The sequence below is a fragment of the Macaca thibetana genome, chromosome 15 (assembly GCF_024542745.1).
Source record: "Macaca thibetana thibetana isolate TM-01 chromosome 15, ASM2454274v1, whole genome shotgun sequence".
Taxonomy (NCBI): domain Eukaryota; kingdom Metazoa; phylum Chordata; class Mammalia; order Primates; family Cercopithecidae; genus Macaca; species Macaca thibetana.
This window is the reverse complement of record NC_065592.1, coordinates 22523669-22551554: the sequence shown is the minus strand read 5'-3', so window position 1 is coordinate 22551554 and position 27886 is coordinate 22523669. Positions and strand designations below refer to the sequence as shown.

General features: G+C 42.5%; 1 protein-coding gene across 4 annotated transcripts in view; it reads right to left on the bottom strand.

Annotated features, from left to right (window-relative positions):
* ASTN2 (astrotactin 2) overlaps nucleotides 1–27886 on the bottom strand; it is a 988433-nt gene that overhangs the window by 830974 nt on the left and 129573 nt on the right. For all 4 annotated transcript variants that reach the window (XM_050759610.1, XM_050759611.1, XM_050759612.1 and 1 more), the window contains exon 2: nucleotides 22284–22471. In XM_050759610.1, coding sequence (XP_050615567.1) covers nucleotides 22284–22471 — 188 coding nt within the window. The remainder of the gene's footprint in view (nucleotides 1–22283; nucleotides 22472–27886) is intronic.

The window sequence follows — 27886 nt, the reverse complement described above, 5'->3', positions numbered from 1 at the left end:
TCAAAACAAAACTCCAACAGATCTGGGTTTGAAATCTAACTCTGCCAGTTCCTACAATGTGACATTAGACAAGCTGTAATGTCTCTGGGGCCCCACTCTCAAGTCTGTCACTCTGGTTAATACTGCTAATAAACTCTGTTGACCAGATCACAATTCCAGGGGTCTAACAAAAAACTTGACACACACTGAGTGGCTTGTTCACGAAATATTAGTTGAATAACTAAATTGTGACCTTTCAGCTTTCTTACCTGTAAAATAACAATACAAATACCTACTTTGCATGGCTGTGGTGAATTAAATAGCAGAGCATAAGACAAGAAATCAGCACAATGCCTAGTGCATGACAATGGCTCAATAAATGTTTGTTTTTCTTCTAGTCTTTTCCCATCAGGCATTCTCTCCAATGAGGGGACTAACTTTAAGTACCTCTCCCAGCCATGTATTTCATTATGGAGGCCAAATTAAGAATCCAAGGTGCTTACATTTCAGCAAAAGACGCTAGACCACGGAGTGTGGCATGGGGTGTAATGTATTCACAGTAGCTACGCTAAGAAAACATCTAGGCCCCCAGTTGAGAGACTACGGCAGCATCATTAGCATAACAGGTGTCTTTGCTACAAGAATGACACTTTAAAGACAAATCTCCCCCAATACGAAAGAGTGCATATTTAATTACACTTAATGCCATCTTCTCCTCTATTTCTGTGCTTGAAGGGGACACATCACCCCACAAAATTGGAAAGGTTTTTTTTAATAGAAATGGCTAGGATCCAGAACTGCTTCTTAGCTCCAGGGCCCAAAGGAAAAATGTCAACAATGGTGCTTTGGGGAAGGAAACATGGGCTTTCTTTGTTTGCTTGAAGAACATCCAGCTGAGAGAGAAAAATGATGGAAAGAGCAGAACACACTGGGACCCACGAGAGTTGAGGCTCAGCATGGGCAAGGCTCCGTGCGAATCAACATCATAGATTATTTTTAATGCTCACAGCAAACAAAATGGTGTAAGTCTAGTCATCATTCTAATTTGCATAGAAGGAAACTGAGGTTTAGCAGATATGAGTAATTTTTCCAAGGTTGCATAGCTAGTGATTGAGGCACTTAGAGTTGAACCAAGGCCCACGACTTTTTTTCTCTTTGTCTACTGTCCCAGAGGTTTCACTTTTGGGGCACATACTCTGCAAGAGGCACTGTGACACAAATTTCACATACATTATATCTCACTGAATCCACATGCCCATCGGGTAGTATTTTTCCTATTTTACAGAAAAGAAAGCCATGGCCCAAAAAGTGAATTAATTTGCCCTAAATCACAAGTAGAGGTAATGGGAAATTTGGAATTTAAACCCAAATTTGTCCACCTTTTATCCTCAGTGTCACATAACCTTGCTGTGCGAGTTTGAAGGAGTAAATTTTCATCTCTGGGTATTAGTTTTTCTCATTTACAAAAAAATACTTTTTATTGTGGTAAGAAAACTTAACATGAGATCGTGAGATATACTCTCTTTACAAATGTTTAAATGTACAACACATAATCGTTTGCTATAGGTGTAATGTGGTGCAGCAGATCCCTAGAACTTATTCATCTTGCTTGGCTGAAACTTTATACCTGTTGGGTAATAGCTGCTCATTTCCCCCTCCCTCCAGTCTCTGGAAATCACCACTCCACTCGCTGATGTTATGAATTTAACTACTTGAGGTATCTCATATAAGTGGAAGCATTTGTTTTTCTGTGACAACGAGGGTCACAGAGACATTAAATGGCCCTTGTGCCTCTAACATGCCACAATTTCATGAGTTTCTTTGTCATTAACTTTTCCCTATTTGCCACCACAGGGCATTCCTAACCTTTCATCCCCAAGGGATGCCCCTATGTCTGGCATCAGGATGTTTGGTCTCACCATTGAGTGGCTCTGTGATCTTTGACATGATAAAGTTTTCTAAACTTCAATCTCCCCATATATAAAACAGAGCTAATACTGATGACAAAAGCACAATATCAATACCTAATTGTTTTGAGGATTAAATGCAATAGTAACTGTGTGGATATTGTCTTGAATCTGCCAAAGCACTGTACAAATATTACCTAGCATTATTATAACTATTATCACTTAAGTGGAATGCATTCTTTTAAAGGTGATTATCTTTTGTCGATATAGAGTTGATTCATGAAAGTATAAATGGTCCTCATTGACCCATATATGAAAATCACTATGTTTTCCAAGATCTTCTCTTCAAAGATCCTCACTCAGTTTTGAACAGATACTTTCAAATGGATGCTCATGGCATTTTATCAGGAAGGTGAGAAAATGTTATTTTAGCACAGCAGCTATAGGCACAGACCTGGGACTCCCACATTCTGGGCTTTTATTAGTCCATTTTTATGCTGCTGATAAAGACATACCCGAGATTGGGAAGAAAAGGAGGTTTAATTTGACTTACAGTTCCACACGGCTGGGAACATCTTATAATCATGATGGAAGGTGAATGGCACTTCTGACATAGTGGCAGCAAGAGAAAATGAGGAAGAAGAAAAAGCAGAAACACCAATAAACCCACCAAATCTCATGAGACTTATTCACTATCATGAGAATACCATGGAAAAGACCAGCACCCATGATTCAATTACCTCCCCTTGGGTTCCTCCCACATGTGGGAATTCTGGGAGATACCATTCAAGTTGAGATTTGGGTGGGAACAAAGTCAAACCATATCATTCCGCCCCTGACCCCTCCAAATCTCATGTCATCACATTTCAAAACCAATCATGCCTTCCACAGTCCCTCAAAGTCTTAAATCATTTCAGCATTAACTCAAAAGTCCACAGTCCACAGTCTCATCTGAAACAAGGCAAGACCCTTCCACTTACGAGCCTGTAAAATCCAAAGCAAGGTAGTTACTTCCTAGATACAATGGGGTACAGATATTGGGTAAATACAGCTGTTCCAAATGGGAGAGATTGGCCAAAACAAAGAAGTTACAAGGCCTATGCAAGTCCAAAATCCAGCAGGGCAGTCAAATTTTAAAGCTCCGAAATGATCTCCTTGGAATCCACATCTCACATCCAGGTCGGGCTGATGCAAGAGGTGGGTTCCCAAGGTTTTCGGCAGCTCCACCCCTGTGGCTTTGCAGGGTACATCCTCCCTCCCAGCTGCTTTCATGGGCTGCCATTGAGTGTCTGTAGCTTTTTCAGGTGCCCTGTGCAAGCTGTTGATGGATCTTCCATTCTGGGGTCTGAAAGATGGTGGCCGTCTTCTCACAGCTACACTAAGCAGTATCCAAGTAGGGATGCTGTGGGGGGCTCCAATCCCACATTTCCCTCCCCTAGCAGAGGTTCTCTATGGGGGCCCTGCCCCTGCAGCAAACTTTTGCCTGGGCATAGAGGCATTTCCACACATCGTCTGAAATCTAGGCAGAGGTTCCCAAACCTCAATTCTTGCCTTCTGTGCACCTACAGGCTAAACACCATGTGGAAGCTGCCAAGGCTTGGGGCTTCAACCCTCTAAAGTCACAGGCTGAGCTGTACATTGGCCCTTTTCAGTCATGCTGGAGAGGCTGGGACACAGGACAGGAAGTCCCTGGGCTGCACACAGCACAAGGACCCTGGGCCCACTTTTTCCTCCTGGGCCTCTGGGCCTGTGATAAGAGGGGCTGCTGTGAAGGTCTCTGGCCTGAGCCGGAGACGTTTTCCCCATGGTCTTGGGGATTAACATTAGGCTCCTTGCTATTTATGTGAATTTCTGCAGGCAGCTTGAAATTTCTCTTCGAAAAAATGGATTTTTCTTTTCCACTGCATCATCAGGCTGCAAATTTTCTGAACTGTTATGCTGTTTCCCTTTTAAAATGGAATGCTTTTAACAGCACCCAAGTCACCTCTTGAATGCTTTGCTGCTTAGAAATTTCTTCTACGAGATACCATAAATCATTTCTCACAAGTTCAATGTTCTACAAATCTCTAGGGCAGGGGCAAAAGGCTGCCAGTCTCTTCACAAAAACATAACAAGAGTCACCTTTGCACCAGTTCCCAACAAGTTCCTCATCACCATCTGAGACCACCTCAGCCTGGACCTTATCGTTCATATCACTATCAGCATTTTTGTCAAAGCCTTTCAACAAATCTCTAGTAGGTTCCAAACTTTCCCACATTTTACTATCTTCTTCTGAGCCTCCCAGTTGTTCCAACCTCTGCCTGTTACCCAGTTCCAAAGTCGCTTCCACATTTTCAGGTATCTTTTCAGCAACTACTCACTCTACTGGTACCAATTTACTGTATTAGTCTTTTTTCATGTCACTGATAAAGACATACCTGAGACTGGGAAGAAAAGGTGGTTTAATTTGACTTACAGTTCCACGTGGCTGGGAACGTCTCTTAATCATGGTGAAGGGCAAAAGACACTTCCTACAGGGCAGTGGCAAGAGAAAATGAGGAAGAAGCAAAAGCAGAAACCCAATAAACCCACCAGATCTTGTGAGACTTATTCACTATCATGAGAATAGCACGAGAAAGATCAACTCCCATGATTCAATTACCTCCCCTTGGGTCCCTCCCACAACATGTGGGAATTCTGGAAGATACAATTCAAGTTGAGATTTGGGTAGGAACACAGTCAAACCATATCAGGGCTCAAGTCTGAGCTCCACCCATTCCAGTAGAAGAGTTTTTCCCTCCTGAGCCTCAGTTTTTTCACAGGTAAGGGTTAGTTAACAACAGCCTCCTCACTGGAGTGCTGCAGTGGATAAGGGAAGAGCATGTGAAGTATTTAGTTCTATTCTCGGCATATAAAAAATACTCAAAATATGTTATTATTAATAACAAAGTTTTACCGATGCATAAACAGCAGCAGCCGAAAAGATGGGGCCATGCACATGAGCACACAGAAGCAGAACAGGAGAGCTCAGGTGTCCATTTTCATTGCCCATTCCTCCGTGCCTCCTGCTTTAACATGTACTCTTTCACATGGTGTTAAACGATGAAAAACGCATTTGCTTAAAAATCCATCTGCTTTCTATAACTTCCAGAGACCAAAATCTGCACAAGCAGCAGTTCTTTGTGGCTCCTAATTAATTCCTAAACAAAGACTGCTCTGGCAGCAGCCCCGTTTATGAAACCAATTGACCTCCTGGTGCAGAAACGATGACACAGATGTTGTTGCTACGTCACAACCTCATTTTTCACTTTGCATCACTTCATCAGGGCCAACAAATCTCCACCTTCTGAGGAGTAGAAGATAGTCCCCTGGGAGGCTCTGAGACCCTAATTGTTATCTCCCATGGCTATAGTGGAGAAAGCGCCTTTCTCCACTCAGGCACTCCCAACAAAAGTCTGGGGTAGAGGCTTGGCGCAGTGGCTCACGCCTGTAATCCCAGCACTTTGGGAGGCCGAGGCACGCAGATCATGAAGTCAGGAGATCGAGACCATCCTGGCTAACATGGTGAAACCCCGTCTCTACTAAAAATACAAAAAATCAGCTGGGCATGGTGGCATGTGCATGTAATCCCAGCTGCTCAGGAGGCTGAGGCAGGAGAATCGCCTAAATCTGGGAGGTGGAGGTTGCAGTGAGCCGAGATCGCACCACTGCACTCCAGCCTGAGCAACAGAACGAGACTCCATCTCAGAGAAAAAAAAAAAAAAGAAAAAGTCTGGGTTGGAACAGGCCAGTAAACATCACCTGTCTTTGGTTAATCTGAGGGCTTCCCAAGCTAAGGAATCTCTAATCTGTAGGGTTCTTGGGAGGCTACCAGTAATAATAATCACAGTTGCCATGAACCCAGTGTCTATTATGTGCCAGGCACTCTCCTGTGCATTGTGGCTGTTTTATATCATTTCATTCAATACAATCTTTTAAGATATGAGTTAGCGTCTTAAATTTAAAGTCAAGAAAACAGAATATTGGAGATATGAAGAAAGGTTTCACAACACTGGAATTGCCATGTCACTCATATAGGTGAGGCACCAAGAACTTCATTCAAGTTATCTCATCAAGGCCTCACTCCAACACTGTAAGGTTCTGACAGGTGAGACAACTATTTCCAGGTCATACAAGTAGTAGGCCAAGAAATAGTCTTCATAAGGTATGGGCCTTTCCTCTGAGTCAGTTGTTCTTCCAATCTCATTGGTCTTAATTAATACGCTAATGAAGACAGCATGGGCTCAAGACAGAATCTAGGTCTTGGGTGGTTGTGTGACCTTGAGCAATCTCAAGCTTTTCATCCAGAAAATGAGTATATTCTTACACATTGCATCTGTGAATAATCATTAACCACCAAAGTTCTTTGCCATTGTACATCAAAGATTGCCTTTCCCTCTATTCTCCAATATCATGTTCCTCATTTCCATCAGAAACCTCACCGTATGCACCTTCAGCATCCATTTTTTCTATCAACAGTGTTTTCAAAGCAACCTAGGCTTTTCCAACATGCACTTCAAAACTCTTTGTGGCCTCTACCCATTACTCAATTCCAAAGCCACTTTCACATTTTTAGGAAATTTTTTACAGAAACACCTTACTTCACAGTACCAAAATCTGTATTAGTCTGCCCACACTGCCATCACAGAATACTAAAGACTGGATGGCCTCAACAACAGAAGTTTATTTTGTTACAGTTCTGGAGGCTGGAAGTCTAACATCAAGGCACCAGCAGGGTTGATTTCTGGTGAGGCCTCTGCTCCTGGCTTGCAGATGGACACTGTCTTGCCCTGTCTTCCCATGGCCCTTTCTCTGCTGTGGGTGTGCTTTCACGGATATCTCTTATCTCTCTCTCTCTCTCTTTTTTTTTTTTTTTTTTTTTTTTGAGACGGAGTCTTACTCCCAGGCTGGAGTGCAGTGGTGCAATCTTGGCTCACTGCAACCTCTGCCTCCCAGATTCAAGGGATTCTCCTGCCTCAGCCTCCCAAGTAGCTGGGATTACAGGCATGTGCTGCCATGCCTGACTAATTTTTGTATTTTTAGTAGAGACAGGGTTTCGCCAAGTTGACCAAGTTGACCAAACTCTTAGCCTCAAGCAATCCGCCTGCGTTGGCCTCCCAAAGTTGATGTCTCTTCTCTTAAAGACACAAGTCCTGTTGGATTAGGAACTCACTCTTATAACCCCAAATAATCTTAATTACTTCCTTAAAGGCCATATCTCCTAATACAGTCACATGAGCTTCAACATACAAATTTGCAGGGGAACACAATTCAGTCCATAATATCTGCCATTCTGAATGAAAATACCCGCTTAATATATTGTCAGGAGATTTTAATGAAATTTTAAATGGGATCATGTTCTATTAATGTTAGTTAGTCAAGAGCATTTGAGCTTCAAGAACAGCTACAATTTATTGAGAAATTTCTATTTATCAGGCACCAAGTCTGTACTTAACATGGATGCTTCCATGCCTCACGATGATTTTATTTGAGAAGGTATTATTGTTGACACTGCTTTACATTTGAGGAAACCAAAGCTCAGGAGAAGGCAAGTAGTTAGCCCAAGATTACAGTTATCAAAAGTCTGGGAGATCCGTCCAGCAGACTCTCCCATACCAGGCTGTTGCAATCATTCTGATGGCCTAGATCTGCCCTGCAAGTGGGAATCCTTCACCTGGGAACATCTGCTATTAGAAGAGAGAGGAACTGCCCCTCATCTTCCCCCAGACAGCCTCTGGTGACTTTATGCACCATCTAAACAAAGCCTCTGGCACAGTCGCCAACATATTTCATTCCCTATTAAGGAAAGCCGAGACAGGGCAGGCCTCTGGACACTTCATTAGGGAAACATCAGGACCACATAAGGACTGTAATAAAACAAGAACCGAAGAGGGTGTCCATGGGGAAAGCCCAGAGCTGCCTGTGCTTGTGCCCCTGCAGAAATTTAGAGGAGGAAGGGAGGGCTGAGGGCACAGAGAGACAAGGGCGGGGGAGAGGGGGATGAGATAGGGCTACCATGGGAAAGCAAGAGGTTTGCTGCCAATGGAGCAAACACAGGATGTAGATCCCAGCTCAGTCTCTCCCTAGCTGTGTGGTCTCGGGCAAGGCCATTTCACTTGATGTACCACAATGATTCAATCCATAAGATGGAGATATCAATGCTTGCTGGGTGGGATTTTGTGAGAATTAAATAATAATTTTACAAATTAGCATGCTAAGGCTGTGACTTTCCCACTAACGGTCTTGATGAACTGTAGGTGGACATGAGGCAATCTGGCTGCAGCATCTGTCACCTCGTTGACCTCCAGGGTTGATTCAGGTGATCTGTCTGGCGAGGCAGGTGTCCTCTTCCCCTCTCACTGCTCTATGTGTGTCCCTCCCAAAGCTGCATGCTCCATTGAAGAGGATGGCCATCCCCAATAGAGGAGGACTGTTTTTTGGTCAAGGGCATACAGTAGCTGCACTCCCCTGCTAGAACCTCCAAACAAGCTTTCAGTGAGCTGTAAATTTATGATTCTCCACCTTTGTAGATTCCCCAAAACCTCTAACTGGTATTCAGATCAGGCATACGTAGGGTACGGTTCAGGAAACCATCTTTTAAACAAACACACAAGAGAATTATTTTTGTTGTTGGTAGTGGTAGTAATGAGATATATTAACATATAGAAAGCCGTGCATATTTAATCTATATAACTCAGTGAAATGGAACCTTGGTACTCTGTTAGTAGGAATGTACATTGGTACAGCCATTATGGAAAACAGTAGAGAAATTCCTCAAAAAATTAAAAATGGAACTACCATACGATCCAGCAATTTCACCCTAAGTCATTCTTATGTAGGAAGAAGATCCTGCTCCACACCTAGCGAAATATCAACAGTAAACAGGCGAAAATATATCAGGCAATTTTTAAACCTCCTAGTGATAGGGGTAATGCAAGGACTTTAGAATCAAGACACTTGGTTACCAATATTATGTTGCTTATGCAGGATGAAATATACATTATCTATGGATTTTAGTCTCCTCCTGGGTGATATGGGTAAACTACCCTAAATAACTGTTTCAGGAAATAAGTAAAATAATGCATGTAACGTTCCCTGCATATTCCCCACCATATAGTCGGTGCTCAGTATTATTTCTCTGATAGATTCATTTTCACCTAAGCTCTTGCAAATAACTTGTATTAATCCCTCAACTGTGGAAACCACAGACACAAAAAAATTTTCTCCCTCAATTCCGACCTCACATTTTGTTTAATCAAGTAATTTACAGGGGGTAAAAATAATTAGTGGTTTTAAATGCTTTAATACAAGCAGGCGCTGCAATCATGATAAATCATCTCTGACATATGCCCAGCTCCTCCAAGTGACAGATGACAAACAAAAGCAGGACAAGGTCCTCCGTCACAGGCGGAATCATCGAATTAATGGAAGAATTATTGCTTCTGAAATCCACTCCAGTCCTATTGAGGAGAACGTTCCAATTTATCAAAGCCAAATGAACATTAATTGCAGCAGTCTGGTAAGTTTTCCAGCCGCTATGACCTTCATTGAATTTTAATCCAAAACAGATAAGATTTCCTTCCACACAAGAGGAAACAACACAATTAGCTCAAAAATGACAGCTAGATTATGAAGCAGGCACACACAAACAACACACACACATTCACACTCATGCACACTCCCAGTGAAAATATTGATTCTACTTGACTTAAAATTCAGCACAAAGGAAGTAAGCGGAGACAAAGGTAAATAAATACAATCACCACATCTGCATAACCCCTTCCCCCTCTTCATTCAGGAGAGAAAATTCAGAGGCGGAAGCCAAGATGGAGAAGGTGGCAGGCAGTAATGGAGACAGAATTTCTGTTAACTGCTGTAATTAATGTTATGTCTCATCAGGGAGAGATTAGGAAAAAACAGAGAAGGAAGGAAGAAAAAACAAGTGTTATTTTGCTATTAAAGACGCCCTTGAGCTGGGAACATTAGCAGCAGAAGTTTGAATTGGGTAATTGTTTGACCGGATCGGTGGATTTGCAGACAGGATTACCACAGTGAAGTGAAATGTAGTTGCACTGAAACTACAGTGTGAGTGGCTCCCTCGGCATAGAGCAAGGGGCCTTCTGCTGGGTGCAGTTTAGAGCCTGACACACCCACACTGCCGTGAGATGTAGACGGGAAGGCCAGCTCTCTCATTAACCTGCTGTAAGACATCGTGAGTCACCCTTTGAGACCTAAAAGCTTTGTTTTTGTATTTATTTTCACTCTATTAAAGGGGTTGAACTGGAGTTTTTAAAATGCTTTTGTTTTTGAGAATTAAATCAGAAATTTCTGTTTTCATCAATTGTAAATATCTGTGGCCAGAAAGAACTGGCTGCCTTCTTCCAAGGTCCAGGGTCAGGCTAGACTCAATAACTCATAGTCTCGTAATTGGATGATTATGGAGATGAGCTCCTAAAAAGCCCTTATCCATCCTTGCCCCCTATAAGAAAGGAAATATTATAGAGCAGATGGAGCAGAGAGCTCATTTGGAATTAGAAATGTATGTTTAATTCTGGGCTCGGACACTGGCTATGTGATCTTAGTAGAGAGTTGTCTTAACCTTCTAGACCTTGCTTTATCATTTGTGAAAAGGGAACAACAAAAACAGCAATATCAATAGTATCATTAATACAACATTTGTATAGAGTTTGCATATTTACCAGCTTTTAACTGTAGAAACTATTACTTTCACCATTTTACAGTTGAGAAGACAGAGGCACAGAGTAGTTAAGTAACTTAACCAATGTCACACTACAAGTTATGTAGTGAGGCCAGGATTCCAATCCAGGCAGTTTTGTCCCAGAGTCAACATTCTTGTTTTTGGTTTCAGCCTTTTAATTTTGAAAGAATCATAGATTCACAGGAAGCTGCAAATTTAGTAGAGAGCGCTTGTGTACTCTTCACTCAGCTTCCCCCAATGTCAACATTTTTCATAATTATAATAAAATAATCAAAACCAGGACATTAACCATGATTCAATACTATTAACCAAACCACAGACCTTACACAACTTTCACAAATGATGCCTCTTCCAGCATATGGCAGCTCTTGGTTTTCCTTGGCTTGGGCTACCTAATGCTCATTTCTCCCTCCATCTTCATACCATCTTCCCCTACGCCTCCTCTTCCGTGTGTCTCTCATAAGGACTGATTTTTTTTTAATTTTTTCACTAATGTCCTTGTTTTTCCACTAATGTTTTTGTTTTGGTCCAGCATCCCACATTGCATTTAGTTGTCATGTCTCTCCAATTTCCTCCAGTTTGTGACAATTACTGTTTTCCTTGTTGTTGTTTTTGTTGTTGTTTATGAGCTTAACACCTTTGACCATTGCTTGTGAATTATTTTGTAGAATGTCCAACATTGGGTTTGTCAACATTTTTTCATGATTAGAATGGTTATACAGTGCTGGCAAGGAAACCCCACAGAAATGACATTGTCCTTATCAGTGCATTATTTCAGTGGATTTGTAACGTCAATGTAACTGATGAGTGAGGATGTTAATTTTGATGACTTGGTTAAGGTGGTGTGGTCAGTTGGATAGGGGGTCCCAGAAAGATATGCCCACATCCTAATCCCTGGAGCTTCTGAATGTTACCTTCTTTGGAAAAAAGGGTCTTTGCTGATGTAATTAAGTAAAAAATCTTATGTATAACAATCTGAGTTATCAAGGTGAACCCTAAATCCAGTGACATGCATCCTAACGAGACACACATGGAAGAAAAGACACAGGAGAATGTAGTATGGAGGCGGACGTTGAAAGTAGCATTCCATAGCCCAAGCAAAGGAAAACCAAGAGCTACCATAAGCTGTAAGGGGCAACACAGGATTCTCCCTTCAAGTCCCAGGGAGAATGTGGCCCTGCCAACACCACGATTTCAGACTTCTGGCCTCCAAAACTGTGACAGAATAAATTACTGTTGTCTTAAGCTTCTTAAATTGTGGTAATTTGTCACGGCAGCCTTAGGAAGCAAATACAAGTGGTATAGGCCAGATTTCTCCACTGTAAAGTCACTATTTTCCTTTTGTAATTAATAAATGTCTTGGGGAGGATACTTTGAGACTCTGCAAATACGCTATTTCTTCTCAAAATTTCACCATTAATTTTAGTATACATCGGTGGATCTTGTCAGTAGTAATTATTACAGTGGTGATTGCCTAATGGTGATTTTCTGTTTCCCTCTTTCTTCTACATTTATTAATTGGAATTCTATTGTAAGAAAGAGCAATCTTTTCTACCCCATTTATGTATTTAGTCAATTATTTATATCAGTATTTTAAAGTCAATATTCTTAATAACTCCTCAACATATCTCAAAGGATGTTTGTGAAGGCCAAGAACGATAACAGAATAGGAAGAATATTTTTAGAGGCCAAAGGAAAAGAAAGGGACCTTCTCTGGGCACCCTGCTGATGCTTCATGAGCCTTTTATCACTTATTTCTCCCCTCAGTCCCATGAATGTGAATCTCTCACCTCATTTACAGCTCAGGAGAAAGTGAGATTCAGAAAGGTTCAGTAATGTGCCGAAGGACACACAGCAGTAAGGGAAAGAATCACAATTAAAGTCCTCATCTGTCTTGTCTCCAAAACCACGTGATTCCCACCAAATCAAGCTGTCTTCTGAAGACTGGGAAGGAGGGAACCGGGGGGTTAACTGAAGGGAGAGGCAGAAGTTCCAATATATCCAAATCGAAGCTCACTTTCCATTTTTACTGTGGGTTTATTTGGGGCATATGAGAAAGGGAGTAAACAGCATGAACCTCACTGCAAATGTGCACACAGCATTCATTTTGTTGCTGTTAAAACACCACACAAAAGCCCCAGGTTCTTGAAGGGGAGGAAAATGTGGAACAGGAGGCTGGGGCAGAGGAAGTTGGGAATGGTCACCAAGGGGACACACACCCTGACTCTCCTGCCAACCTATCCACCCCTCCCCATTTTGCTTCTCTGCAGTCTCTGGATCTCCCATCTCCTTCCCTTCTCCTAGAATCGCTGTTGCAATCCAGTCCACCCTGCCCCGCCATAGCCTCTTCTCAGATCCACAGTGCTGGGTGCCCCTGTCTCCAGCCCTCTCATCTCTGCCGGATGCTGTCTGGGCCTGACTGCCTCCTTAGCCTGGAATCACCCTGATTGCCCGCCCTTCACTCCATCCACCTCACTACCCCAATCCCGGCCCTTTCTTGAGGTTGAGTTCCATCTGCTCCTCTCACTTGCTCTCTGTCTCTCTCTTTTCCTGTTCCCTTCTCTGTGTATCACTTCCTCCATGCTTTTTATTCTCTGTTTCCTTTTCCCCATCTCTGCTTTTATTGCTAAATCTCTTTCTGTCTGTTCTTGCCAATTTTCCTTTATTTTTCTAAGTCTCTCCCATCCTTGGCGCCCTCTTCTCTCAGTTTCTTCTTTATTTCTCTCCATCTCTGGTTATTTCAATATACCTAGTATAGAATAGTTTCTCAATCAATATGGGTTGGATGTTTCTGTCTCTATTTTCTTCTGCTTCCCTCTGTCCAGATTATGTATGTACAACTATAGCTACAGCTATACACACTCTTATTCTGCATTCTGCTTTGGCCAGGAGGTTCAGTGGACCTGCCTTCAGGCCCTTTGCCTGAGCTGCCTCTTGCCATCTCCAGGATACCCTTGTCAAACTTTTCCATCTGGGCTTGATCATTGGCCCACACTAATGGGACAGGGATGAAGAACATCCATTCTCCAGCTTCATTTTCCCCATGTGTAACATGAAGGTGGGGTATATTCCATTGCTGTGGCAATTGCTTGCATGTGCACCCCCTGTAAAAGAAGTACACACCCCTGCCATTGGCTCTGGGCTTGGCCATGTGATGTGCTTTGGCCGATAGAATGTGAGAGAACCCACATCTGAGCATCAGTTGCAAGAGGCATCCTAGATTTTTGCCAGCTTTCTTGCTCATTCCCTCTGCCATGAAAACCAAATGTTTCAAACTGGGGCTCCCCTTCAGCCAAAGTACCAGAAGGAGAAGACAAGCAGAGCTGAGCCTGCGGTGACTGCAGCTGCTGATGTGTAAGGTGCATGAGAAATAAAGCACTGTGTGGCCAAGGCACTGAGATTTAGAGTGGTTTGTTTGCAGAATAAACAAGCAAGAGCTGACTAGCCTGGAAGATTTGGATTCTGTGAGGTCAAAGGTGTCTTCAGCTCCAAGATACCATTATATTTCATACTTCTACTATTTTTTGGAAATTCTTGCTAAATGCTTTTATGTGCATTAAGTTTGATGTTACAATTTTAATTTTATTTCCATTTTGCAAATGATCACAGAAGAAACTCAGAGAGGTGAGATGGCTAGCCTGCATTTCTCTAGCTGGTATGTGGTAGTCTAAGCTTGAAACCAGGCCTCCTGAAGCCAAATTCCATGCTCATTCTACTTCGCTATGGTGCATCTCTAAATGTTGTAAAAAAAATAAGCATTTCCTACATTTCCTACACACAAAAGCTATGGCTTATTTTCCTACTTTGCCCACAGGCCTAGTTAGAGACCCTGAAGACTTTTAGTGAAACCATGTTGTTGAAGCAAGTCAAGACCAAGTCACAAGGTTCATGTGACTTAAAATTTTAAAGTATTTTTAAACTCTATACTTACAATATTAAAATTTCTGCTTTCTGTAAAAAAAAAAAAGAAAGAAAAGAAACGTGAATGATACTTGTGGGGTATGGCCCACTTATATAAAAAAGTTCTTGGGATATTTATGTTACCAAACTTCATCATACCTTGACAATTGATATAAGCCTGGTATCTTCATTTTTAGATGGGTGCAGTGAGGCTAAGAAGCGGACGTGACTTGTATGAGATCATGGAGCATATCAGTGGCACAACAGAGACACATAACTATTTGTGCTGCGTGTGTTACATGGTTTTTCCACTACTAGATGTGTGCCATCCTCACATTTTAAATAATCCCTCTCAGGATCTGTTTTCCCTATTACTCTGCCTTTTCTCTGAAAAGCATTTGGGAGTCACAGTCTGTAACAGCTTGACTTCTCCTACCCTAGTTGTCCTGAGTGACCTTCAATAATATTACGTATAAATAACATGATGACAGTATTAGCTTGGTGCAAAAGTAACTGCGGTTTTTGCCTTTGAAAGTAATGGTATTTCTTCTCAAAGTTTCACCATTAATTTTAGTATACATCGGTAGATCTTGTCAGTAGTGGTACTACTTTCAACGGCAAAAACTACAGTTAGTTTTGCAACGACCTGAATATTTATTGTTATCAGTTGAATTGGGTCCTCCAAAAGCAATATGTTAGGCTCCTAATCCTCAGTACCTCAGAATGTGTCCTTATTTGAAGACAGGGTATTTATAAAGGTAATCAATTTATAAGTGAGGTTGTTAGGGTGGGACCCAGTTACAGTGCAGTGGCATGATCTTGGCTCAGTGCAACCTCCATCTCCCAGGCTCAGGCAATCCTCCCACCTCAGTCTCATGAGTAGCTAGGACCACAGGCTCACACTACCAAGCCCAACTAATTTTTTGTATTTTTGCTATAGATGGGGTTTCGCCATGTGGCCCAGGCTGGTCTCAAACTCCTGAGCTCAGGCGATGCACCCACCTTGGCCTTTCAAAGCGGTGGGATTACAGGCTTGAGCCACCGTACCTGGCCTCTGGTGTCCTTATAAAAGGGGGAGAATTGGGGCATAGAGACAGATATCACATGGGCAGAATGCCATGTGAAGATGGGGTTCTGCTGCCACAAGCCAAGGCACTACCAGAACCTAGAAGGAAAGCCTGGAGCAGATCTTTCCCTGGTGCCTCCAAAGGGTGCATGGTCTTGCAGATATCCTGATTTTAAACTTCCGGCGTCGAGGATTGTGAGATAATAAATGTCTGTCGTTTAAGCCACTCAGTTTGTGGTACTTTGTTATTGCAGCCTAGGAAGCTAATGCACTTATAAGTAGCAGAGTAATGACATTTATAGAACCAGGGCTATGTGTCAGGCTCCAGCATATGTGCTTTCTATCTATCATCTCTGATGATTCCCATAACAGCCCCTCTTTAGATAGGTAATTCCATCAGAGAAAATACACGCTCCAATCCCACTACTACTAAGTCAGTTATGAAGCCGCAATGTGAACCTCAGAACACACAGAGTCACAGGTCTTACAAGTTAGTTATATTCCCTGTGCTTATTTTCTCAACAGTAGAACAGGAGTAATAATAATATCTATTGAGATTTCTGTAAGAATTTAATGAGTTAAATATATGTCAAGTACGATCACATTAAGCACTGTAAAAGTGCTTGTTAGCACTATTATTTTAAGATCCTTCAATGTCTTGATTACTCAGTTATTATTTCCACTCAGTTACTGTTTCTCTTAACATATGGCCCCAAAAATAAACACAATATTTCAGTTCTTACCCAGTACCTCTACAATTATTTGTTCAGAAACCTAGCCTTTTATTAATTCAACTTAAAATATAAGACCATTTTTCGCAATGAGATCCCATAGTTGGCTCAATCTGAGCTGGTGGCTGATTTTGTAAAAAGCATTTTTTTTCTCTTTTTATTTTTATTTTTTTCTAGCAGATAGGATTTTCCTTGCTAGATTTAATAGGCAGGTAAACCATTACATAAATGAATGATTAAATCAATGAATGAAGGAATATGCTATGAATGAAAAAATGTCATGGTTGGAACAATGATGTAAAGCCACCTTTTACAGAAAACTTTAACAAGTATTATCCCAGTATCACACCGATCCTCTAAACAAAGCTACTGAATAAGAATGATAATGACAATGTCTTAGATTTGTGTGACATTTTATAATCCTCAAAGTATTATTCTATGTAATTCTATCACAGAGTCATTGATCATCTAAATTGGAGGCAACTATAATAGTCATCTAATTTAACTATTATTCCTCTCTAAACCCCAGCGACTTTACTTGTATAAACTCAGGGAGAAGAAACTCACAACTTCTTGATTCCGCCTACTCCACTGATGGATAGTTCAGACACTTTGAAAAGTTTGTCCTGTCGTGCAAGAGAATTTTGGCGCCTTGGAATCCTCCCTCATTGGAGGCCAGCAGTACAAATCCATGGCATTTTCTTTGGGATGATCCTTTTGAGAAAACATGCCCTCAAAATTCTTTTCTTCTTCTACATCAAACCAAACATTTCTTTTCATCCCCTTTCTCCAAACATTTTGTCACCAAAAAGACGAAAGGGAAAAAACAAAAGCGCCAAGATGAAACATATTGGTCTCAAACAGTTTCTATCTAGCAACTCTTGTGGAAATCTTTAAAACAAGACACATTACATTAAAATGAAATTATATTTCTCACTGTTAAAAAGGGGGAGAGGAGGAAAGAGTAGAATTATATGACCGACCCTCTGAACCACAAGTGATAACTATTTTTGTTGAAAGCAACTTTGATCTATGCAAAAGTGAAATATATCTTGAAATGCCAATGTGACAATGGCAATGGCAACAAAAAGCAAAATGAAAAAAAAAACAACTAAATGCAAAAAAGAAACAAGAAGTTGTGATCACATCTGCTAGGACTTATTGCATTTCCTCATGCCTGCGTGAAGCAGGTCAAGTCTTCCCACTTCCTAAATAAGAATACCAACACTAAAAGAACCTCTTTGTTCTGATAAACAATGCAAAGTACACTCCAGGATTCAAGCCATGGTTTTCCTCTGACTGTGCACCTGTAACCAAATCACTCAGCCTCCTTTGGGTTTCTTTTCTCCTATCTATAAAATGCTGGCATGAGCAACTCCTCTCCCTAACTGACAAGTTTCCAATTTCTATCAAATGTTTTGTGCACCTGGAGTGAATACTCTATAAATAAACAGACATGATGACCCTCACTATAGCTAACATTTTAATAACAGCTACTGCTTTTTGAGCACTTACTGAATGTCAGGGACTGTGCCATGCAGAACTGGGCCCAAGCACACAGACTCTCAATTCCAACCAGAGTTGGAATCTCAGCTTCAACACTTATTGGTGATGCGGATGGCAAGATGCCAAAACCCCACTAACTCCCTAGCTCTCATCTGTAAGTGAGGGGCAACAACAGGACTTATCATATAGAAGCATTGGAATAGTTAGATGAAATAATACAGGTGCTGCACTTTGGGCCTGGCATACAGAAAGTTCTCAGTGGTAGCAGTCATTATTTTCATCGTGCAGAGCATTTGTGAGTGTGATCTCATTCCGTGCCTAGAAAAACATCTCTAAGTATTGGGGAATATTATCCCAGTTTTACAAAAGATGAAGGTAACTTGGCTGAGGACATAAAGGTAGTGATAGAGACATTGTTCAACCCTGGAGTTGATTTCCAAGTCATAAAGCCTCATAAAATACCTATGGATTCCACATAGGGTAGAGTCTTTGTAAGAATTCACTCATGAAATCTTATCATTTAAATCAACAATGGATGCATAGAGAAGGAAAATGGTGGCCTGTTATATAGATGAAGGGCACAGTTTCTGAAACCAGCATATATAGAGTGAAAAATTGGTTTTGCCACTTAACCTTTGTGTGATCAATGTCACGTAGATAGGTATTTATTAACATTTCAGATTCCTCAGGTGAGGGATAGTATCCACCTTAAGGTTTGTTGCGAGGATTGAAAGTGATAACACGCAGAGAACAAAATTTGGAACACTGCCTGGCATATAATAAATACTCAAAATAAATGTCAGGTATTATGATTATTTCTCTAGATCAGACAGCAAAATAGCAGCAAATATAAGACTAAAGCCAATGTCTTTTTACTCCGAAATTGGAGTCCTTTAAACATTGTTTCAATGACATTATTAATAGCCATTTGTGACTATGCATGCAGTATGTGCCAGCCTGGGTATTAGGCACCATTGTATGTTTTTTCCACTCTTTTCAATAATTTTTCTCCACTCTTTTCAATAATTCTGTGAGATTGCTATGATCAGTTTGGTTTCATGGATAAGGAAACTGAGGCTCAGAGGCATGAAGGGATGTGCCTAAGGTAAAATGACCAGGAAGCAGGAAGTAGAAGAGACTATATTCAGAGCCAGGTCTGCTGAATTCCATTGCTCTGCTTTTTTCTCTGCATCCTGCCACCTGCACAGCTGAGGAGCTGAGGAGCTGAGGAGGGCATGCTGAAGCTGGGACAGAAGACAAATGGAGATGACTGTTTACTCTCTCTTTCTGGACTAGGTTCAGAGTACCTCCTTGCTGCATCACCTTTTGGGATATTAATATTCAGATGATGCAACCTTTGGGACCAGGTAGATGCTCAACTCTGGCCTTCACAAGCCTAGAGAGTACAATGGCTCTACCCTAGGAGGCATGGATTGTAGCAGGTTCCAGTGGCTGAATGGGAGCTGGTTTCCCTGCATGGGTGAGCAGGACATTTGTGCTGACAAAAAGGGATGAAGTGCATAGATCCTAGCTTCCAGACTTCTTTGACATCTGACTAGAAGATTTGGATCTTCTCACAGACCACCTTGGATCTTCACTAAAGATGAAAACAAAAGTCCATCCTGCAGGGTCAGGGCCATGATTTCGTGAACAGCCAAACACAAGTTTGGAATCCTGGGGAAATCCTGGTCCCAGAACTGCAATTTTATTAGCCCAGGAGACTTAGGCAAATCAGTTAAACTCATGAATCTCCAATTTCTCAATTGTGAAATGGGGAGAGAGATCCCAGCCATCTTAAATATAAACACTCTTTTTGTTCTTGCTGAATTGTCTGTGGCCAGAATGACCAGGGTAGAGTCTGAGCCACGGAGAGGTCTGACCTCCAGGCCAAGCCCTGTTGACTGCCTGAGGGATCTTAGACAAGTCCTAGCCTGTCCCAGACCTCAGTATCCAACTACAGAATAGACGGGTATAATAAATCAGCACATCTCAAGTTTTTCAACTAAAGTGCCCCTATGAACAAAAACAAATACCCTTAAGTGCCAAGCTCCTCTGATCTGAGGGCTTGTTGTGTCTACATAACTATGAGTACCATCCTTGTTTTATAAATGACAAAAACAAGACAAAGGGCTCATACCCTAGTTCAGTGTCAGAGAGAGACCTCAAGTCTGTGCTCCAAGTCTGTGCTTATGACTGTCTTCCTACCTCTAGAGAGAACAGTGTTCTTGGCATGCCCCACCTCTGAGAAGCGGAACACCTTGGGGTTCAGTGTCTCCAAGACATGACTCTGTTCCCTGAGGGGAGGGGAGGGCAGGGACAGGAGAGATCCAGATTATGGAGCCCTGAATGGGGGAAGGAACTTTGGACACATGGTGGTAGCCTTGGGCCACTTTGGCTCATGGGTGGGGAGGGTCTGGAGTGTGCCAGCCTCCACGTTACCTACTCTGCCAGCCAAATCTTGAACTACAGGGAATTGCAGTGACATCTGGACCTCAGTGAGTTATTATTTCGAAGCTAAACTTACTGAGCAAAAGGGAAAGTTGAGGAAAACCTACCATCCTGGGGAGAAAGTCTGATTCAGTGAAACTAATGCTGGGCCTGGAGGCAAAAAAGACACATTGGAAGTTCATTTATAATTGAGATAATACTATCTAGGTTACTGGGTTACAAGAAGGATACATGTAAGTAAATGTGCTGAAACACAGAAAATGTTTAACGAACATTGGTCAAAACTGAGTCTCACTCTCAAATGTTAACGGAAGAAGAGCATTCACGTCTCTCAGCCTCTTCCTAACATTAGGTGGTGTCCCACACCCCATGAGGAACTCAGCAAGCGCTCTGAGATGGTGCTTACAAATTTGCACCCCAAACTTAGCATGCAGGCACCCACTTGCTTGGTGTGAGGCTGCATCATTTGCTAAATATACATATGGAAAAAGTCTATCACACTCATTCCATGAATAACACAAAGGCCTTGATTTGTTCCTCCACGTGATGAGCATGCGTAAGGTCCAAAATTAACATTGCTGCCTGGCTGGGGAGTGTATGTGTTTTTCCAAAAAGAGAAAACTTCTAAGATCTTACTCAACCCTAATCAGAGTGTCTAATGCACAGCGTTCGTCAAAGAGAAATGAAAAAGAGACTAAAACTAAAGGTTTGCTCCATTGTAGAGTCAAAAAATACAGCTGATTGTAAAATTCAAGGAAGAAATGAGGAGTGAGAGGTAGCTCTGCTTTGCTGAGTGGCTTTATTCCCATCACTTCACCCCTCTGGGCCATACCCTCCTCATATGTATGCTGGAGATACCATTTCCTAACCTCGGGTTTCTGGCAGAGCCGTACTAAAGAAGAAAAGGAGAAGTAAATGTAAGAGTGGCTTTGAGGAATATAAAGCACCAGAAAGATGTCAAGTTTCTTCCTGAGCCCATTAGACCCTCTGCTTCCTACATACTGGATTTATTTTCTGGTTTTGTTTTTCTATCTACCATGCAATGCCAATAAATATAGCTTTTTAAAGAAAGCATATAATATAAGCCTAGATACTTTTAGACTACGACTCAAGTGATTCCAGCCCTAGTGACCTTCTGGGTGGAGGCAGCAGACTCAGAGTTCTGTATCATGGGGCCAACAGAGCTGGGCAGCCACATCTTCTCTCTGCGACCATGTGGAGGTGATTCGCTGGACCTCATCCATTCTTGGCAAGAGCAGAGTGAGAGATAATTTCCATAAATGTGTCCAGTACAGTGCTTAACAATTGGTAGATACTCAAGAAATTCTTGAATTGGGAGAAAACAGGGTATATAGGACATAGTTCAGGCTTAGTAGCCAGATATGCTTGGATTTGAACACTCAAGAGTAGCTGCATCTTTCACTGGCTATGTGACCTTGGGTAAGTTTCTTTGCCCCTCTGCCACAGTATTAGCAACTATAAAGTGAGAGTTATGCAGGGGCTTCTGTGAACCACTGCAAGGGCTACATCCAGGCCAGCTCCAAGGGTCACCATGCAGTTGTTGTAAGGGTTAAAACACCTGACACATCAAGGGCACTTTGGAAAAGGCAGCCTGTTCTGGTTTTATTCCAATTTTGCTTGTTCAGTCATTCTTGGAATGGCCAGTTGTATTCTGAAGCACCAAACCTCAGCCCTCAGCAAAGCAGGCCAAGCACGTGACAGGTGTTAAACAGCTATTCCCAGAGATGTCGGCCAAAAGGATGAGGAGTTGGAGACCCTTTATTTTCTTCTCTGAAGCACAATTAGTTTCTCACAGCTGACAGATGATGGATGGGTATGCATCAGTCCAAGTGACACCACAGAATCCATTTGATTTTCTGTTTCTCATTCTAACCTCTTGAGCTTGGCTCTTTCCTTCCATCTGTGGACCATCCCCTGCCCCCTCCATCTCTCCACCCATTCCTCCCCAACGCAATCCCCGACCCCGAGCACATTCCCCCGTCACTCACCATCACAGAAATGTGGAGGATGTGCATCTGCTCCTCAACAATCTCCGAGGGCTCCTGGAGAGTGGGGGCGGTGGCTTGGGCCAGCTGCCCGGAGCTGCTCATGGAGACGTGGAAGTACAAGGTGCCATTCTCCAGCCACTGCTGTCTCCAGTGCACCAGCGAGATGTCCGCCGCTGTGCCAGACATCTCTGCAAGACAAGACCCGAGGCACTGGGTGAGCTGTATGCCTGGCCTCGGTGCTCCAGGGAGGAAAAGAGCCCACCTAATCAGCTCAGCAGGCATCCATTTTTTTTTTTTTTGCCAGGATGTCTTTCCTCACATCAAGTCTATGAGCTAGGGATCATCACTTTCATTTATAGGTGGGTCAACTGTGACCAAGATTCACCTAAAGTAACAGAATAGTGGAAGTGGGGTTTGCACCCAGATCTGTCTGAGGCCCTTTTTAATACATCACATGTGATTGGGTAATTCATTCTACTCTGATAGTGGAATGGAACTAAGGATAAAAGTGCTTTCATTCTTTTGTGGCTATGGAACTAGAAGAAGATGAAGGAAAGAAATCCATGAAAGAAGTGGGAGTTGAGAGTATGGATTCTTTAGAAGCTGAGCTGGAAGTACCCATGGCCAAACCTCGGAGCCAGAAAGGCCCAAGAGAGCATCAGCTCAGCTGAGGTAGCTCAGGGTCATCTTGCATGGGAAAGGAGCTTACCAAGAGGTTTGCCCTGAGCATGTCCCTCTTGCTTCCATCAGAGCAGCTCCATTTTTTTGTAAGGTATATACTGCACTCCCAAGCAAAAGAAGGTAGGCACAAAAGTTTCTTTGGTTTAAAAATAGCGGCATAGCTACTGCCCTATCCCAATGTTTTCATATAGCCGATGGGGAGTGAGAACTTTCTAGTAAACTGTAAAATTCAATCTCCTGACTTGAAGTTTCTAATTCTTGTCTCTATGCTGGTTTTCCTTCTGTAAATAATTTAAAAATGAGTATCATTGGAATAGTATTTTTGTTCAATGTATCATACCTTTTTATTAGTAAAAAAGAGTCATGGCATAAGGTGCTGAAAGTGTCATTGCAAGGGGATTGTACAATTGCTCCACAGTCCCCTCGACTAAAGGGGTGTGTGCCTGCAAATGTCCTAGAAAGATAAGACCCGTCAATGTATCTCAAGCATTAATACAAGGGAAAGGTGGTGGAGTTCTTGGAGAATTATTAGGTCTGCACTCAAGGGAGATAAATGGGAGACAAATAGCCTTTATAGTGTCCATCAGTAGACAAGTAGCCTTAGTAGTGTTGGAGGCTTAGAACCTCGGCCCCTCCCCCCGAGACAGCTATGACCTTGAGGCAGTATTCCTACAGTCCCCAAAGACCTCAAGTGTGTTCATTCACACACACACACACAAACACACACACATGAGGAGGACTGATGGGCAAGCTGAATTATAGCCACTTATTCAATCAGCCCTCTCCATGTACCACTGCAGTGCTCGTCATATCTGGTGACACGGAATGAAAAAGAATCATCTTGAAAAGAAGAGATGATACCACCAAATCACCTACTCATCACCCAGTTCTACTGAATTATTCTTATATCACCCATGCCCAATAGACTCTCCCTCCTTGAGGTTCACAATCAAAAATCCTTAGAAGAGTGTTTAGCACTTAATAAGAGTTAAAAATATTAGCTATGAATTTTTAAGTTAGGCATTGATTTGTCATCATCATCATCGTTGATAGGAACAGGATCTAATTCATCCTTCAGCTGCTCTGAAAAAAATAAAAAACAAAAACCGTGAGCCATCCTTGACAGCTTGCTTTCTCTCCCACTCCTCATTCGGTTCATCAGGAAATCCTTCCAAAGCCATTCAACATTCAACCCTTTCCAGTCCCTCTACATCAGCCACATGGGACAAGGCATTTTGCTCTCCTGCCTGGCTTACTGCAAGGGCTTCTTAACTTGACTCTCTTCTTCCACCCTTGTCCATTCTATTCTCAACCAGAAGTCAGAGGAATCCTGCCAAGCAAAAGTCATCTCACATCACTAAGCCCTCCATTTACAGTCTTTGCATGGCCTCCTCCTACTCATTCCAAGTAAAAGACAAAGTGATGGGAACATAGTAAGATATTAGGCCAAGCAAACACATGCTTGGGCTTCCCTTGCAGCTGGAAGAGTTGAACAGGCCTTGAGATAATCACAAAGGTTTGTCAGTGCTTAGAGCATAGGCCCCAAAGGGCCCTGAGAACCCACTGTGGTTCTGGGGAGGGACTGGCTGGGTGATCAATCTGAGCAGTAGGTCTCCTCTCAGCACCTTCTCTTTATCCCAGGCTGGGGTGATCTGCTGCCCCACTGACCCCCTCCCAGCCTCAGCACCCGAGGCCTTGGCAGTAGCTTCCCTGGCAGACAGCCAGCTGGGCCAAGGCAAGGTGAAGACATTATGGTAAATGGTCTGGCTCATTTTTCTCTCAGTGCATCAAAGCCCAAAACCAGAGGTCCAGGGAACCCAGGGCTGAGAGCTGCACTAGAAATAGCAGTGTCTAATTCAGTAGTTCCACGTACGGCTGGCTAGGCAGGTGCTCCATGTGCTGAGTGTCCCTGGAAAGGCACCAGAAGAAAGCCCCAAGGTAGGTTACATCTGGTTGACACAGCCTGCCATAGAGGAAGGTGGCGTGAACAGGGGGGTGCTTGTGGAAATCTGAGCTCCTCACTCCTAGTGTTCTCTCCAGCCTGTGCCTGAAATCCCACTATTAAAGAGGCTTCCCCTTTCCATGTTCAGATGAGAAAGCAGAAGGTCTCAGGAGGTTGGTGACTTAAGTTCACTGGTGAATTTGTACCTAGCTAAAACCAGTGGATTTCCAGTCCGTGCAATTTCTGCTATGCCAGTTGCACTTACATCTCCTTTTTCTTCACTAAATTAGCCCATGAACCAAAACTAGATTGAGCTCTTTGTTTGCTACAGTGATGAGTGCACAGTCAGCAGACAGTAAACGTTAAATGATAATAACAGTGTGTGAAACACAGTAAATATTGAATCACAGAGAATAACTCCAGACTTACTTTATTACAAAGAAAAGAAACTGTTGTTGGAGAGGAGAGAGGAGGGGTATGAAATGTTAAAGGGAAAAATGCTTTAGAAGAAGCAGAAGGCCTCGATCATTCATTCACTCATTATTCATTTATTTATGCATTTGTTTATTTATTAAACATACTTATCAAACACCTACTCCATTCCAGGCAGCTCAGTAGCTCAGAATATGGAGTTAAATGAGATATAGCCTTGCCTTCAGGGAGCTCATAATCATTTAGCAGTGGAAATTCTCCCCAGTCAAATGTCTCCTGGCTCATGTTACTGTCTACACACATGCACACTCTCCATTGACTATGGTCCAGGCAACTGTGTGTTATCGGGACTATCTTCCACCATCACCCCTTCATCACGCACTCCAGCCCTGCAGGACTTTACAACTTTTTCTCAAACAGGCCAGACTCCCACTTGTCTCAGGGCTTGAGTACTTTCTGCCCAACATTCCTAGCACTCTCCTCCCAGAACCTACGAGCTGGCTTCTTCTCAGTGTTTGTCTCTCAGTTCAAATGATACCTGCTCAGAGAAGCTGTGCCTGTTCACTCTAGCTGAAGTAGTCCTCTTCACACACATCCATCTTTATTATAGCCCTTTTACAAAAACTTTCGATAGCGATTATCATGATTAGAAATTCACGCCGGGCATCGTGGCTCATGCCTGTAAACTCAGCACTTTGGGAGACCAAGGCAGGCAGATCAATTGAAGCCAGGCCTTTGAGACCGGCCCAGCCAACATGGCAAAAGCCCATGTCTACTAAAAAAATATAAAAATTAAGCAGGCATGGTGGCATGAGCCTGTAATCCCAGCTACTCAGGGGGCAGAGGCCCAAGAATCGCTTGAACCCAGAAAATAGAGGTTGCAGGGAGTCAAGATTGCACCGCTGCACTCCAGCCTGGGATACAGAGTAAGACCCTGTCTCAAAAATGAAATGAAATGAAGGAAGGAAGGAAGGAAGGAAGGAAGGAAGGAAGGAAGGAAGGAAGGGAGGAAGGGAGGGAGGGAGGAAGGAAGGAAAATCAATTTATGCTTTACACTTCCTTGAACATGTGTTTATTGTCTCTCTCTTCAGGAGAGCAGGGACCTTGTGTGTCTTATTTCCTGCCATCTCTCAAGCACTTTGGAAAGTGCTTGGCACAGAATACATGCTCAGTAAATAATTACTGAATCACTGAATTATATACATATATATGTGTATATATATTTCAAATACTCATGCCCTTTTTCATCCTTAGAATGCTTAATGCATATATATATATATTTCAGTGATTTGATAGATATATATTTATGCATTTACATATATTTTAGTGACTCAGTAATACACTTATTTGCACACATCCATAATAAAATGGTGGAAGGACTGAAAAATAGAATTCAAAGAGTGTTACATTTCATCAGGAAATTAAAAAAAAAAGAAGAAGAAGAGGAAGAACTACAGATCTATTGAAAACTCCAAGGTGGGAAAAGTCTCCTAGCTTGCAGCCAAGAACTACTTCCAAAAGGTGGCGGTATGAGCATTGCAGAGGATGAACAGATGGATGTCCCTCAGAGGGGAGGAGAAGAAGGCGTAGACATCAGCTCCTCATCTCAGGGGCATGAAGCTGCATGTGTATGTCGAAGTGGAGCAGAACATCAGGTGAGAAATGTAGTTCAGGGCCTGCCGCGGTGGCTCACACCTGTAATACCAGCACTTTGGGAGGCCTAGGTGGGCCTAGGTCAGGAGTTTGAGACCAGCCAGGCCCATATGGTAAAATCCCGCCTCTATTAAAAATACAAAAATTAGCTGGGTGTGGCAGCATGCGCCTGTAGTCCCAGCTACTCAGAAGGCTGAGACAGGAGAATCGCTTGAACCTGGGAGGTGGAGGTTGCAGTGAGCTGAGATTGTGCCACTGCATTTCAGCCTGGGTGATAGAGTGAGACTCCATCTCAAAAAAAAAAAAAAAAAAAAAAAAGTAATTCAGACACAGAGTTAAGGGCTTTGAATGCTTGGTGATACTGTGTACATTTTATTCAGAACCAGTAGAGTACACTTGGTCAGAAAACCAGTCCTGTGTCCCTTAAAAACAGGTTAATAAAACAGTAACATGGCCAAAACCAGTTCTTGAAATTCTCTGCTGATTGATTTTCCAATTGCATTTTCCCTTTTCTCTTCCCCTACTCCTTCCACATAAACATTTCATTGAAGTCTTCAAGTCATATTACAATCAAACTTAAAGCAAAAGGGGGACTAAACGCATTTGGTCGGGAACCAAGACGATTCCCATAAAGGCAGATTATGCTGACATGATGAATATAAAATGAAACAGCAGATATTAAAGTGGGAGAATTGGTGTACCATGCCTTCCGGCGGTAGGCTGACTCCAGTGCCTGCCTCCCTCCCACCCTGGAGAGCTTGGTTTTATATTGGAATCATAAAGAAACACAGGGATTGCCTTTTCACCTTTTTCTGCTCTCCCCCATGGGCTGCAACTCGTGAAATATTCAACAGGCTCAAATCCCCTCAACCGCCCCACAAAAGCCAAGAGAGAG